This window comes from Lycorma delicatula, chromosome 7, assembly GCF_047948215.1.
Source record: "Lycorma delicatula isolate Av1 chromosome 7, ASM4794821v1, whole genome shotgun sequence".
NCBI lineage: Eukaryota > Metazoa > Arthropoda > Insecta > Hemiptera > Fulgoridae > Lycorma > Lycorma delicatula.
Genome location: NC_134461.1, coordinates 86,320,452 through 86,337,090, shown reverse-complemented (window position 1 = coordinate 86,337,090; position 16,639 = coordinate 86,320,452). Strand labels below are relative to the sequence as shown.

Sequence of the window (16,639 nt, the reverse complement as noted above, 5' to 3'; positions counted from 1 at the left end):
ATTAATTCATAAATTATTTAGTCGATTTTCCCGGTTATTATAATGATTCACAGGATGAACGACAGCATAATGAATTTCATTAGTTTGTTGACAACCCTTACACCCTGGTATGTAAAGAAAGTGTGACACCTTGCAGTCTGTTTCCAGAAGCTATTTAATAAATCTAGATATTAAGCAGTGTCATTCCTGCAGTTTTCATTCAACAAATTTTAAAAAGTTACAGTGTTACAGTGTTTTATAAAAGTTTGAAAATAGTCTGTAAGAAAGTTTGGAGTGAACAATTGCCTTTTTTGGCTGATATGGATTAATAAAAATATCAAATGGAATTTTTTGTTGTAGATATATATCTTATTTCATAGACATTTCCTTATGATTCAGTTTCAAAAGATTTTTGCAGTTATAAAGAGAACATTTCAGTGAATAATTTAATGTGATAGAACTTAATTTTTGTAATTATTCACAGAGTATATAAAAATGAATTTCATTAAAAACATATGTCTAAATTTTTGCTTTGATGGCTTGTATAACGAGCTGAAATATTTTGATTTCATTTTATTTTATTTATTTATTTTTATTTTTTATATTAATCATATCAAATAAAATTAGTTCTATGTAGTTGTAATGTATCTTCCTACATCATTTATGACATTGAACATACAGGTCACTCGGTTTCTGCTCATTAAAATCGCAGCATGTTGAGACATTCGGTTTAAACAGTATGCATTGAATTACTAACTGTAGAAAAAGCTCCTCCAATTGAAATTCATAGGTGAATGCAAATAGTTTATGGTAACCAGTGTGTTGATTGAGTTCAGTAAGACAATGGTTAAGGCAATTCAAAGATGAAGAAGTGGGATAAGCAAATTTGAGTGGCAAACACATAGTGGAAGGCCTGTGACTGCAAGTGGTCGGTTTCATTAAGTTCATGTTGAAGAACTGATTCTCAAAAATTATCACATCAACAAAAAAAAAAGCTGTACAATTACAGATCTCTAAGGAATAAGTGGACTGCATTATTGTTATTCTTGGATTCGGCAAATTTTGTACCATTTAGATACTCTGCATACTTAACCTGATGACGTGAAAGCTGAAAGAGTTCAGATATCTCAGGAACTCCTGAAACATTTGTAAGACAAAGTGAGAATTTCTTTAAGAAGATCATTACAGATGATGAAATTTAGCTCTATCATTATAACACCGAGAACAAAAGGCAGTTCATGGAATATTGTTGTAAGGGATCTCCTCAGCTAAAAAATGTAGAATTCAGGCTTCTGTTAGGAAGATCATTTTAATGTGTTTTTCTTTCTGAACTAGTGAATTCTTACAGAGTTTTCTTGAAAAAGGAACAATAAACTGAATTTTACATTTATACTCTTACTGCATTAAAGAAAAGAATCAATTGCTTCGGAATAAGAAATTAAATATTTCACATGACAACACTAGGCCCCACACGTGCAATAATAATATGACTACACTGAAATACACAGCATCTTAATGTACATTCATCTTACTTCTTGATCCAAAGAATAAACTAGCAGTAAATTTAGAGAACCCTTACTTAAAAAATGCTTTCCATACGCGCAATATGTAACAGATTTGGTAATGTCATGTTAATATATAAATCTGTTTGATGAACTAAATTAATTCTATCTTAAAATAACTGGGTTGTTCTGAAGGGGAAGAAATTTTCTACTCTAGAGCAAAGTAACACCACAGGATCTAACATAAATGACCCTTGTGATATATAGAGATCACATTTTAATTATGAATAAATTCATTAACATAGTTGAATATTAGAAGCGGTTTATATAACTATGTTTGATATTGAAAGGATCAGGAACTTGTTGTGTCTTCCTGATTTCTTTTATATCTCATAAATGAATTCATGCTAGATAAAAATATGTTGTCATATTAAGTAATATTAAATTGATGTAGCTAGTTATTCTCTTACATTTGTGTGTTTTTCTAGTTACCATATGTAAAAGGTAATGCAGTTACTGATGAGTACGAGTTACGTGAAGAAATTGGAGTTGGCAGTTATTCAGTATGCAGATTGTGTATACATAGGACTACTAGAACTGAATATGCTGTAAAGGTATCAGTTGTTTTTGTTATGTCAGTAAATTAAAAGTTATGGTGTTGTTAGTAATAAAAAATATATTGCAACTTTTCCTCTCATCACCCCTCTTCCCATTTAATATTCTAAATAATCTTCAAAACTTATTTATATTGGTTTACTTCTTAACCTCTTCACTGCTATACATATTTCAACACGTGACAAAAATGTTTCCATCATTTATGGTTGGGTAGAGCTGCAAATATGTCATTCAAAATTCTCTGTTATGTCAGTCCCTTTTGTAAAACATTACAAATCATTAGTAAGAGAAATTTTCTTCTATTTTAAATAAATTTTGTGAAGTATTCTGATTCTGTTATTATACCTTATGCTATTAAAATGGTGTGTTCTTAAAGCTGTTGCCTTTATATTGTTTCTCAGATGTGTGGAATGTAAACAATAATTAATTTATAGAAGTTAATTCCTTCTTAATTAGATATAATGTATATGTAACTAAGTAAGACTCCTAGCTGATGATTTAATACTAAAAAAAAAATTATATTAAAATATTATTATATATTACAGGTTATAGACAAATCAAAAAGAGATTGCCAGGAAGAAGTTGATATATTATTAAGATATGGACATCACACGAATATAGTTACTCTTAGAGATGTAAGTAGAATTTAAAATTATACTAAATTATATTTATTAATAAAACTGAATTATAACCATGGACTTATAATAAAAAAAACATTTTACTGTTATAGTTAACAAATGTTAAATAATTGTTAAACAATTTCAGCATTATGGTATCTTGGTAGCTGTTGGATGGTACTAAAACCAGTTTGAAGAATAAAACACAATACTATAAAATAGATTTTTATTTATTTGACTTTGACCAAAAAAAATTTAAATGACTAGTCATTATGTAAAATGTAAAATTGTTATTTATTAATATAAAAATGACAAAAATATTTAAAAAATTATAAAATTATGTTTATCGTTACTCAACTTTTTTAAAGAATAGTTTATTAAAATTGCCGTTTTAATAAACTGCAATTTATCTCGTTTTTTTGAAAAGATTATAATCCCTTTGGTTTTGGCTACTTCAATTAGATTTTACCATTGTAATTAGATCATCTAGAGTTATACTTTATTTCTACTGTTCTAAGCACAGTAGTAATATCCTTTAATAGTCTTGATGCTCCATTGTAAGTTTTCTTGGAGATGAATTTCCTCTTTCTTAGTTATATTCATTTTTTTTCTACCCTTTTCATGAAGTGTTCATCAGTAGCCATCCACTCACTGTATTGTATTTAAACATACTGTTTGTATTTCGAAAGAATTTTAGTACAATAAAAGATGACTAAGATGATACTTAATCATTTTCTTCAATCATTTGTCTAGTGTTTTGAAAATTTTTACTCCGTTTGATTACAAGACAAAATGTATTTCAAGATCAGTTAACTATTTTACTTTGTCATAGAATGAGTTGAAGTTTTTTTTGTATGCTGCTATTTGCAAAATTTCTTTTATATATTGTTTAGATGTCTCTTTCTCAGCTTTTTTAAAGGTTACATTTTTGTTTCTACTTTAGCTATTATTATTATTACTATATAAATAATTTTTAAAACTTTAATTTTATTACAGTAATTTATTTCTTTATTTTCACATTTATTCACATAATATAAAACCATAGTCAATCAAATTCAAAATGATAAAAATCATTATTGGAATCTTGTGGGATATTAAGACAGAGTTTTATAAGTAAAATGTTTATCCATAATTTTTAGGTTGTTTTACCGCTGTAATTTGTTATACATAGACTACTAACCCATGCTCTTATTTCTAAGAAATCATAACAAAAAAATTTTCAAGAAAAAAGAACAAGATTATAATTTCTTATATAATGTAATTTTTCTTTCTTTTTACTTCCTTGTATGAAGTAAAGGAAGTATTGTGATCGTTAAAAATTTAGGTTTTAAAATTTCAATTGAAATATCCATTTTAACCATCTGTGAATCCATTTTGACTAGTTTCGGCATGATGTCTGTACATGTATGTATGTATTTCACATAGCTCAAAAATGATTAGCTGTAGGAGGTTGAAGTTTTGGATTTAGGACTGTTGTAAAATGTAGTTGTGCACCTCCCCTTTTGATTGCCATCAACTGAACGAAAATGCCCAAAATCCATCCTTTTTTATTTTTGGCTTTTTCCTTACTGCAGTAATAAGCTCTCATTGAGAGCTTTTCAATGATATATCATAAGTGGTACTTACTTTCATTGGTTCCAGAGTTATAGCCAAATTAAAATTTAATTAATGAAATATTTGGATCTTAGAAGGGGAAAACACATTGTTTTGAATCAGATTTCATCTCCTTTTTTATTAATTTAATTTTTTTAACTATTTTTTTAATTAATTTTTTTTTGTCTAGTCATTTGACTGGTTTGATGCAGCTCTCCAAGATTCCCTATCTGGTGCCAGTCATTTCATTTCGGTACACCCCCTACATCCTACATCCCTAACAATTTGTTTTACATATTCCAAACATTGCTTGCCTGCACAATTTTTCCCTTCTAACTAACTGTCCCTCCAATAATAAAGCAACTATTCCAGGATGCCTTAATATGTGGCTTATAAGTTTGTCTCTTCTTTTAACTATATTTTTCCAAATGCTTCTTTCTTCATCAATTTTCCGCAACACCTCTTCATTTATCACTTTATTCACCCATCTGATTTTTAACATTCTCCTACAGCACTATATTTCAAAAGCTTCTAATCTTTTCTTCTCAGGTACTCCGATCGTTCAAGTTTCACTTCCATATAAAGCTACGCTCCAAACATATACTTTCAAAAATGTTTTTCTGACGTTTAAATTAATTTTTGATGTAAACAAATTATATTTCTGAATAAAGGCTCAATTTGCCTGTGCTATTCGGCATTTTCTATCGCTCCTGCTTCATCCATCTTTAGTAATTCTACTTCCCAAATAAAATTCTTCTACCTCTGTAATCTTTTCTCTTCCTATTTTCCTCTTTAAATTTTCTAACCTACCAACCTTTTTTAGACTTCTAATATTCCTTATTCTGACTCGTAAAATGTTATTTTTTAATTTTCTGGTGACCCCTTCCTTAGTAGTCCCCCACCTGTAGGTCCGAGCGGGGACTAATTTACCTCCACAATATTTTACCAAGGAAGGCGCCTCCATTTTTGTTACTATAGAAAGTTACATTTTCTTGGAAAAAAGCAGCTGTAGTTTACCATTGCTTCCAGCTATGCAGTACTCGAATGATTGAGTGATGTTGATATGGTCGTTTAAGTCCTCGTGACCTTTCTTTCTTTTCTTTTTCCTGTTTAGCCTCCGGTAACTACTGTTTAGATAATACTTCAGAGGATGATATGTATGAGTGTAAATGAAGTGTAGTCTTGTACATTCTCAGTTCGACCATTCCTGAGATGTGTGGTTAATTGACCACCAAAGAACACCGGTATCCACGATCTAGTATTCAAATCCGTGTAAAAATAACTGGCTTTACTAGGACTTGAACGCTGGAACTCTCGACTTCCAAATCAGCTGATTTGGGAAGATGCGTTCACCACTAGACCAACCCGGTGAGTTTAAGTCCTTGTGACCTACACCCTTAACAACTACTGAAAGAGCTGCTGCCCTCTTTCAGGAATCATTCCCTAGTCTGGCTTTCAGCAGATGTCTCTCCGATACAGTTGCACCTTCGGTCCAGCTATTCTGTATCATTAAGCACTCAGGCCCCATGATTCATAGAGGGATAATTCAAATATATCAATTTATTAACTATTATTAACCTATGATTGTAAAAAAAATTACAATAAATAATAATTATCCAAAAAAAAATCAGAAGTTATTAATGAAATAAAATTTTATGTACTGTTAAAAATGTGAATATGTAATTTAATAGGTATTATTATGTGAATATGTAATAGATTTGGTAAAACATCTGATTATTTAATAATTGAAAATCATAATTTAGAATCTTATTATTTTTGTATTTTGTAGTTTAATTTTATTTAATTATTCTGGAATCTCTGTTTAATTTTATCTACATTAAAGTTAACTACAGAGTGACTGAAAGATAGACTCTCATAAGAACAACATATACACTGAGGCATACACGCTCGATCTTTAATAAATTGCAGAAAATTCTTATCTTTCAGTTCATTACTCCTCTGATATTGTTGGACAATATTCTCCCTAAGTCGGAGTTCATCATTTCATTTATTTGTTTTTTGTTGCCAATCATTTAATCGCTCTTTGGTCTGATATAATGTTTCTGATCTTAATTTGTGTATACATTCTCTAGTTTTAAAATTTTCTGTTTTTATATTCATCATCCTCTCTTCAACTTTTTATTCTTTCCCTGGTCTTAATGTTTTCTTCCTCGTCATATTTATCATCTTCTCTTAATCTGTTTATTCTTTCTTTGGTTTTAACATTTTCTTCCTCTTTATATTCATCTTCTTGTTGTTTTTTGAGATATATTTCTTTATGTTATCTTTCTTTTTCCTGAATGATTGTTTCATTTTCAGTTTTGATTATTCACCAAATAATCCAATAATAAAACCTGAATATTTTACACTGTAAGGTTGAAATTAACATTTATAACCAGAATACAGGGATTCACTAAATGGAATGGTTTGATTATTATTCATTTTTATTTATATATTACACCGGAAATCTGAAACTTTAGTTAATAGCAATTCACGAAGACACAAATAATTCTGATCTAGTAATATGAGTAATAAAGGAACTTTAACTCTATCCTAATATTTCATGTAAGAATGTTGTATTAATAATTGTATAAGTATATGATGTTAATAAAAAAGAATATTTCAGCAATTGTGTTACTGTCCATTTTATTAAAGAATTGGAGGACCGTTTCTCACTTTCAAATGAAATAAGATTAAATGAACTGCAGCAAAAAATGTGTATATGTAATTTAATAGGTGTATAAGGAATCCACTCACTTTTTTTTTTCATTGAGTTTTTCCCAGAAAAATCTATTTTACTTATGCCAAAAATTTAGCTCTTTTCTGATTTAAAAAATAAATACATTTACAGTTGCTAATTTCTTTCATTGGTTTTATATAGTAATATAATATGTTAATGTGTGATTTTTCTCCTAAAAGCAATTTAGAATCTAACATTAAATAAACTTATGAGTGAAGGGCCTGAACTTTAAACATTTAAAAATAAGTGTACCATGGTTGATACTTATTTTAACTATTTTTGTTTGTGTTTCAAATATCAAATGTATTAAATAAGTTGATTATTTTTTATTTGTTTTTTTAGGTTTATGAAGATGATAGACATGTTTATTTAGTTATGGAACTTATGAGAGGTGGTGAACTATTAGACCATATATTAAATCAAAAACTGTTTTCAGAGAGGGAGGCCAGTGCTATAATGCACACTGTTGTTTCCACTGTATGCTATCTCCATCAGCATGGTGTAAGTATTTAGATTTACTTTATATATATATATATATATTTCACAAATCATGTAATTCATCTCTGCATATTTTATTTCATAATTTGTTTTCATAAAAAAATTTGTTTTTTGGTTAAAAATGTTTTCTTGCAAACTTGGAGTTATGCACATTAATGGTGTTCATTTCCATTAATTTTTTTATTTATTTTAGGTATTTGCTTTTACTTTTGGGTTGTCTAATTTTTCATTATATTATCTTGTATCCTATCGATAGACATTACATTCATTTGATTTTGATCAGTTACAGGCTGCGATATATGTATTATCTGTTTCCACTGATAAAGTACCAAAGTGGTAGTCCCTTTGCCTTTCATCTGGCTGAGCTGGATTTGAATTACAGTTATGCTTGGAAATTTTTGCATGCTATGGAATGCATCTCTCATAGAAAAATTACAGTAACTAATTAGACAACAGCCTGTAGTTCTTATAAATCTTAAGGGTTTAACATTCAATGAAATTTCTGTAGAAAAATCCATTAATTCTCATTCAATATTTTAAAATTATTTTTTCCCTTATCTTTATGTTAATAGGTTGTTCATAGAGATCTGAAACCATCAAATCTATTATATGCAACTGAAGAAGCTACACCTGAATCTTTGCGTCTTTGTGATTTTGGTTTTGCTAAACAATTGAGAGCAGAAAATGGTTTACTTATGACACCGTGCTATACTGCTAACTTTGTTGCTCCAGAAGTATTAAAAAGACAAGGTTATGATGCTGCATGTGATATATGGTCTCTTGGTGTCCTATTATACACTCTTCTTGCTGGGTATGTATACATATGTTGTTCTCTGAATATGATATGATCGAATATATAATCTGACCTTTATTAATTTGAATCCAAACATTGAATGGTTTTTCATTTTATAAGATCAAAAAAACGCACAAAAGTAATATAATTAAAAAAACTATGGAAGTTATTTGGAGATATTTGGACTGTAATAATTGAAAAAAGGTACTAGAGATCTTTAAACTGTCTGCATCGTTACACTTACTGTAAGACTTTAACAATGTTTAGGACAACCTTTTTATAAAGCGTTCAGAAAGTCGCTGTGCTGTATGCACAGCTCATATTCAAAAAATGATCATTCACCACAAATTGTTATTGATTTCAAACCTCATCATGAACATTTTTTCATCGTTCATTAAACATCTGGACCATTCTTCTTACAATACTAAGACTTTATAGACTTTTACCCTTATATTTCACAAATCTAAAAATTTTGCTTCGTTACATAATACTGATATTAAAAACATAAATTCAGCTTAATTTTATAAATCAGGCCACTCACTTGATTTAAACACATTTCATCTGATATCTGTAACCATAAACTTCAGTGTAATGGTATCTGTCTTGATGAGTAAAGGAAGACCTGTACATTCACAAAATGGCAGCTATTTAGATAAATGAAATCTAAGCTCAAACAGACTTCTGGATAACTTTTGTATATCAACTCATTGTGCATACTGTTAAATGGCTGATGTATCTAACATTATTTGATATAATGAGAAGGCATTGTTCATTCACTTGGCAGTTTTATAACTCTTTACAGAAGACGCCTCAATGTTGGTACTACCTATGAATGCAAAATCAATTACATTTTTTATTATCTTTAATTGTACGAAACTTAATATATGAAGTTTGTGAAGAGCACATTTCTCTAACAATTTAAAAATTAAAATAAACCAAAACCATTGCAAAATTTAAAGGCTTACGTTTTTCTGATATGTTTTTGACAGAAAATGTAAGAGAAAAGGTATAAAAATCCAATTCTTCACAAAAAGTAAGACTTAACTCCTGGTCAAAATTTCACAAAGGGTTTTACACAAAACGATTGAAAATTTGGTAATAGTACTTTACATTGTATTTACAGCATATCAATATTATTTTAAAAAAAATGATATTCAATTTGATCTTTCTTGCAGGAGAACACCATTTGCTAATGGTCCAGCTGAATCGCCAAAAGAAATATTAAGAAGAATAGGGGAAAGTAATTTAGATCTTGAATCTGGTAACTGGACATCTGTGTCGTCTGAAGCCAAGGTAATGTAAAATTGATACCTTATATTACATTCTTGACTCTTTCATTCATCGGTAATTCATCTTGAGAGATTATAGTTCTGTTTGGTATTTCCACACTGCACAATTCTGAGAATAGGCGAAGATTCTCCTTAACAAAGATTGAACATTTTCTCATGTACTGTTGGAAACTGAAACCAGTTTGTTGGGTTATTTAAATATACATTCAGTATTCAGAATTTATTGTTAAAATCTTCATACCTGGTGGTGTCCCTTAGTTTTGCCTATGAACTACCATGAAGATTGTTCTGTGCGGTGAAAGTGCAAAAAGCCATAGAACTCAAGTGCTTTGTAAAGCCTCCTAATCTCTCCTAATAATATAGTAGATTATTGATCCAACAAAGTGGACCCACCCTAGAACCCTGGACCAGGCAGGTATTTGATTTCAGTGAATGCTTCTGGCTGCATGATCACTGTGTATGCAAACACTGATTGGTGTTTCTAGCTCTACAGATGGGTGTTAGCCTCCTCTTCCAGTGATAGGAAGATAATAAATAACAAAAGCATTTACAGTCAACTGATTCAGAGTTTGAACTTGTGGAACTATTAATATCCCTTATTGCTGTAGGCAGAAATGTTGTATTTCCAACCCAGAATGAGCTCTCAGCTTCAGTCCTTAGGTCTCAATTCAACTGGCTGAAGGTGGTCTCTCCTGGACTTTCAAAAGCCCAAGATAACTGGAACAAGATAATTTTACCAAGATAGAGTTAGCCATGCCCAAAACCTGTGGAAACTGAACGGGTTTGCTAGTGATAAAAATTTGTTTCTCCCAGCTAAACTCCACTGAATGTGAAAGCATCGATTCGTGCTTTATTTTTATTTTCAATCAGTTTAATCCCAAATTCTTGTTTTGCAGTCTTAGTAACATGTAAGAAAATGGATATTGAAAAGTAATTTTATTTTTTAATAATATTCTTATAGTTTATTTTGTTTTGTGTATGTTTAAAATATATAAAACACGGTTACAAAACCAAGTTATACAAAATCATAAGACCTCTAGACCTGCTTTGCAGAAAGCAAACAGTTCAATTTTAAAATCTCATTTTTAATGACTGTTATCTTTCATTTGAAGTGTTTGATATAGATCTGTCCATTCCTTTCACTTATCTATTAATAATTTAATTCTAAAATATTTCCTTATCATATTAAAATATATTTAAATAATATTATTTAATACTAAAATTTACTGCTTTATATTTTCTAGGATTTAGTTCGAAAGATGCTACATGTTGATCCTCATAGAAGGCCGACAGCTGTGCAAGTTTTACAGCACCCATGGTTAACACAGCGACATACACTTCCTACACATAGATTACTTCTTCAAGAAGCTAATGTTATTAAGGTATATTTTGCTTGTTTTAATATTAAATCATGTAGTGATCTGTTTTTTTTTAAAGTAATTTCTATTTTGAAATAATACATTTAAAGAAAATGTTAATTATAACCAAATTAAATTAGTATATATTATTTTTCTTCATAGTTGCTGTTGACCTCAATACATATTTTGTTTTTGTTTATTAGCTTCTTGTTTATTTGTTTTTATTCAGTATTTAAAAAAATTCTACTAATGCCAACCATCAGCTTACACTATATTTTCAATTCTTGATAATATTTTGAAGCCAACGACTCTTAGCCATTACTTCTTACCTCCCAGTAAAGGGAAGACAAACATTTTATGTTAATCTGTAGTGGTTCAAAGAGTGTTTAATGATTGCTTAGTAAAATTACTGGAACTCTCAATAGTAACTCTCCTTCAGTAAGGAAATCTCTTTCTCCATTTTACAATAATCCAAACAAATATTTTTTTGTATAGTAATCCTGACAGTAAATCTTAATATTATAAATATGAATGAACAGGGGGAAAAGTTATATTATTAGGCTTGTTCTATGTCTATGATTCTTTTTTATCAAATAGCATTTAATCTTATAGACTGTTTAAATCATTTAATTATGTGGCAATTCAGCATTCACTGAACTATTTTATTTATGCGTAATAGGTTACAAACTATTGTTCATAAGGAGCCATTGGCTCCTTTTTTGTTGTTATTGTAATAATAAAAAATACATGCGTCCATGACTATTGTATAGTTATTCCATGTTTCTTGCTATTCTGTTACATTGCTCTTACAGCACATGCATGTTTTGTTGCCTAAATTAACATGTATATGGAAAAGTTGATGTAATACATTAACGGTAAAGTATAAAATAGTACTGAAAATTGACATCAGTCACAGCTTTCTTCCTACAATCACTATAGGTAATTGTCACATGAAAAAAGCTGGATGTTTATCATCTAAAGTAGTAGATTGTTTTGGATGCACAAAATTAAAATAATGTCCGAGTAGTTGTACAAATTGCTGACCAGCAAATTCAAAATTCTAAAAACAAAACCCTCATAAATTTTGGTATAAAATATTTTGTCTTCTTTCTAGCTTTGTTTACAGATTTTTCTTGTCTACTTTACTTTGTTCAAAGTGGTAAAAATTTTGTGAATTTCTCATGAAACTTTCATTACTATCTATAATAGATGTTTATTTTTCCTTGGTTTTGTTTTATTTTAGGGTGCCATGGCTGCAACATATCGCGCTGTTAGTCAGTCACCAAGAGCGCCAAATTTAGGCCCAGTAGTTATGAGTGAGCTTGCAAGACGTCGGCATAAATCACGACCTAAATCATCAACAGAAGTCTGAAACATTGTCATTATTATTATTATTTTCTTAATTAATTACATTATTGTTAATATTGCTAGAGGTAATATAGTTTTTAGTTTGTGCCAGCAGTTACCATCTGTTGTTGAAATGAAGCCATCTAATAATTGTTGTATCATTATTATTACTACTATTATTATATTATATTGTTACACACGGTAATTATTATTCGTTTTAATTTATGATTAATTCTGTAAACAATAGTTTTATAAAAATAAGTCTTAACCTCGCCTTGCTTCACCTTGCCTCATTTGTCACTTTAAACATAATTTAACTGTGTTTTAATATTTATGTTTATATATATGTTAATGTGTTGTGTATATACAGTGTATTATATATAATAGGATGAATGAATGATATATATACATTTATATTTTAATACATTTTATTTAATTATTTCATTATATTATTGTTAGTTTTTATTATGAGTATTTTGTTAAATTAATTGATTTTTAAATTTTACATTTATATACTGTTAACTGTTTTAAATATTAAGTTACAGTTATTTTAGTCGATTTTATACCAGAAATTTATGTTTACAGGTATATTGTTTATGCATGCATATATGTTATATTATGCCAGACTTGAGTAGTTATCATTTAATTTGTGTATTATATATCAACATAATTTTTTTTTTAATATTGTTAATTATATTATTTCTTTTATATATATTTTGTTACGTTGTGAATTTTTATTATGATTTGTTAAATACATTAATTGTAATTAACTGATTTAGTTTACCTTTAAATCATTTTATAAATACTTAGTTGTTAGTTAACAAACTGACTTTTCTCAGAATTTTTTTTACAGGCAAATTGTGTGTGCTACATATATGTTAAGACAAACTTGTTAGTTTTCATTTGGGATGTATATCAAAATTAATGGGCAGTTAGTCATTAAAAGAAAAAAATAGAATATTTGTCCCAAATCTCCCCATTTCATTAGTCTAAATAGTTAACATCTAAACAATTTTTGTTTAGGATATAAAACTTTTCTTTTTTCTTTTTTTTTTTTATAGATTTTGCATAAAAATTTGCTGCCTGAGATTTTAGCCAGTTAAACTTTCCAACCTGATTCTCTGCAAATTATTGAATAAAAGCCACTTTTTGAAAGAAGGAAGTGGCTTTATGTCAGAGATGGTGATCAAAAAGTTCCCATCAAATCACTGAATCTTATGAACAGTTCAAGCAGCAATGTTTGGATACACATTGTTATGAATAATAATGTGTGACATGAGTAACCATGACACCAATTCTAAATGGTGCTGGGTTAAAGTTTTAGGAGTATTTTACAGTATAACTTTGTTGTGTTTGTTGTTTTCAGCTATTTAAAATCCACCAAAATGAACCTTGTCTGTTCCCAAAAAAGTAGTGCCTATGGTCCTCCATGGTTGTGGATCACTATGTTGTATTAATTAGTCAAGGAAATTCAGTTACCTTCCTTGTTAACTTGATTTTTTAAGTTTGTTTTTACCCTTTAGCTGAATGTAGTCATGTCAGACCATTCAATGGCTAAAAAATGTTTGTTTCATTACCATGCATGATACAAAAAAGTATCTTTCTCATGTAGCCAGAAATCTCATGTAGTCAAAAATCTTCATGCAGATGCCATTGTTTAATTTTTGTGTCATTCAACGTCTAAAAGTTAAGTTTATGATATTCATATAAATTCTGTACACACTACTCTATTATTGTTTATTACTATATAAATTCACTATGTTTGGTTTTGTAGAACTAAGCATTCACTAGTTAGACAAAGACTTTTGGCTGAACCTAAGGCCTTTTATTCCTATTTTAACCGTAAAATTTTTACGGCCTTTAATAAATGTATGATATCATTGCCCTACCTTTTCTTTATTTATTTGTCAACCTCTTTGGTGGAGTACATTTTTAACATTTATCCCATTCAATTTGAAGATTCTAGATTCAAATCCCACTCTGATATTTTTCATTTACTGCAATCCCACTACTAATAATGAATTTCAACAGTATAAATCCTTTTTTTATATTGAGAAATCTTATTATTGGTCAGACTTCTCAACTGGTGGAATTGATTATTGAACCAGAATCATTACTCTACAATCATAGGAAAACAAACTGCTAAAAAAATAAACAATAGCTTCATACTGGATCACTTATTATACACATCCGTAATCTGATATAATGTTACAATTAGCAAAATGCCCTTACTTTTGACATACATCTTACAATCTATTGCATTATTGTTATTAAATTTTGTAATGCATCATTTAATTTTTTTTTAATTGAGAATCTAACCTAACATTTATATATTACAGGTAACTTACAATTAGAGTACAAATTTTTCTTTTGAATTCTTTTTTTTTGCAATCATATATGGTTTTTTTTTATTTTAAACGTTGTTTTTAATTATATTTACATTAACAAACATTTTTATATTTATAATTTTTCAAACATTAACCAAAGTTAAGCATTCTAGATATGTACTTGTCCTGTACAATAGATTATCTTTGTTTTTTAACTTTAGTCTGCATTCTTTTTAGTATTACCAAGAATGCAATTTATAGATATATTACTAAAGTATTTCTGTGGAAGATATTTATTTTTTAATGATATTTCTGCTCAAAAATAGAAATTGTATATTCACTATGTAAGGTGCCTATATGTTGTATGTACTTTATACAACGGTATGCACTGTGGTTTTTATGCCTGTCATATTGATAATACAAAGCTTGATAATTATTATTCTGTCATTCATTTGATTTTATATTATTTTAAATCATTCTAATAGTCTATAAATTTTAATTATATTCATTTTTTATTGTTTGATGCTGAACCACAACAGTCACATGAATATTGTCAAAGTAAATGGATTATTCATTTGCGGTCATATTAGTTTTTGCCAATAAACAATTCACTTTGTCTAAACTAATCTATTCCTCAATCTATGTTTTGATCTTGAACCCTTAAACATCTTGGATTTTACTGACATTCACAACCATTTTGTGCAGAAGAATATTTCTATTAATTTTGTTATATAAAATTTCAATTAATTTCTTTAAATGTTAGAATTTTATTTATTAAAAAAAAAAGAAGAATACTTCCAATAGGATAATTATTATTATTAGTAAAGAAACATGGAGGGAAAAATTAATTTAGAAGCATTTTTTAATCCGTAAATTATTTTTATTGATGTATTATACTTAGAAATTAATTTACTTAGAACCTGTATAGTGATAATTTTTGCTTCTTGTGTGTTAACAAAATTACAAAATTATTTATATTTTAGATATTCAAATAAAAGTAAACAAAATAACATTGTGATTTTTTTTTAAATTTATAAATTTGTAAGTAAAGAAAAAACTTGTATTATTATTTTTTATAATAAAATTTATACATATTTATTACATTAAAGAAAAAAAAAGTTAATGTTTGAGAATACAGAATATGCTACTTCTGGGGTCCTTTTATATTATTTTTGTTCTACTTAAAAAAAATATGCAGATTTAATGCTGGGTTGAAGCTTCTTACTAGTTTTTTTTTTTTTTTACAAATATACAGCTGTGTGTGTCCAGTGTTTTGAAGCCATATAAAATGCAGATAAATTGTTCTTATTAAAGTTAAAATTGTGTTAAATTTCATTTATGTATAAAGAATAATATCTGGTTTTACATTCTGTGGTATAATCAATGGTTCATAAATATTTATTTTATTTATTCAATGTTCATCAAACATGTTTGTATAATAAATCAGTTCTTTAAATACTCTTAAATTTTCCCAATTCATAACAGAACCTTCACTTCTACAGATAACACACACATGAGGTGCGTGAGAATTTTCATCCTGAAAAGAGTTCTGCAAGGCAGATATGACTTGTTGTCATCCTGAAGATTGCCACAGATTCCCTTTGAGGATTGTCAGGAATTATATTCTCGCCATTAATTAGAGCTTTATACTGTTTAACTTCCATCTGTTGTTATATAAGTCAGAAACTTTCATTTAAACCTTTGGTTTATAACATTTTTAATAGAGTGGTAAGATAAGCTACATGCTTTAATCATCAGTATTTGAGTTACTTACTTCACCAATGAGTTAGCCTTCTCATTTCCTTCAATTTCAATGTGAGATAGCATCTATTTGAGGATAACTGAATCGTTAAGTTCACCTAATTTATCAACAGACTGCCTGATTTCAGATATTCTTGACGTTATTGGGAGGAGTTTCAGGATGAAAAATCCTGAAACTGACATCAGTCAATATCCATCGACAGAAAACCTTTTTAAGTAA

General features: G+C 28.5%; 1 protein-coding gene across 2 annotated transcripts in view; it reads left to right on the top strand.

Moving 5' to 3' along the window:
- The window catches only part of LOC142327344 (ribosomal protein S6 kinase alpha-2-like), a 304,040-nt gene extending 291,423 nt beyond the window's left edge, over positions 1-12,617 (top strand). For both annotated transcript variants that reach the window (XM_075370301.1, XM_075370302.1), the window contains 7 exons: positions 1,970-2,095; positions 2,642-2,731; positions 7,389-7,547; positions 8,117-8,355; positions 9,513-9,630; positions 10,871-11,008; positions 12,228-12,617. In XM_075370301.1, the coding sequence (XP_075226416.1) occupies positions 1,970-2,095; positions 2,642-2,731; positions 7,389-7,547; positions 8,117-8,355; positions 9,513-9,630; positions 10,871-11,008; positions 12,228-12,356 (999 nt within the window). In that variant the 3' untranslated portion in view covers positions 12,357-12,617. The remainder of the gene's footprint in view (positions 1-1,969; positions 2,096-2,641; positions 2,732-7,388; positions 7,548-8,116; positions 8,356-9,512; positions 9,631-10,870; positions 11,009-12,227) is intronic.
- Positions 12,618-16,639: the final 4,022 nt, after the last annotated feature.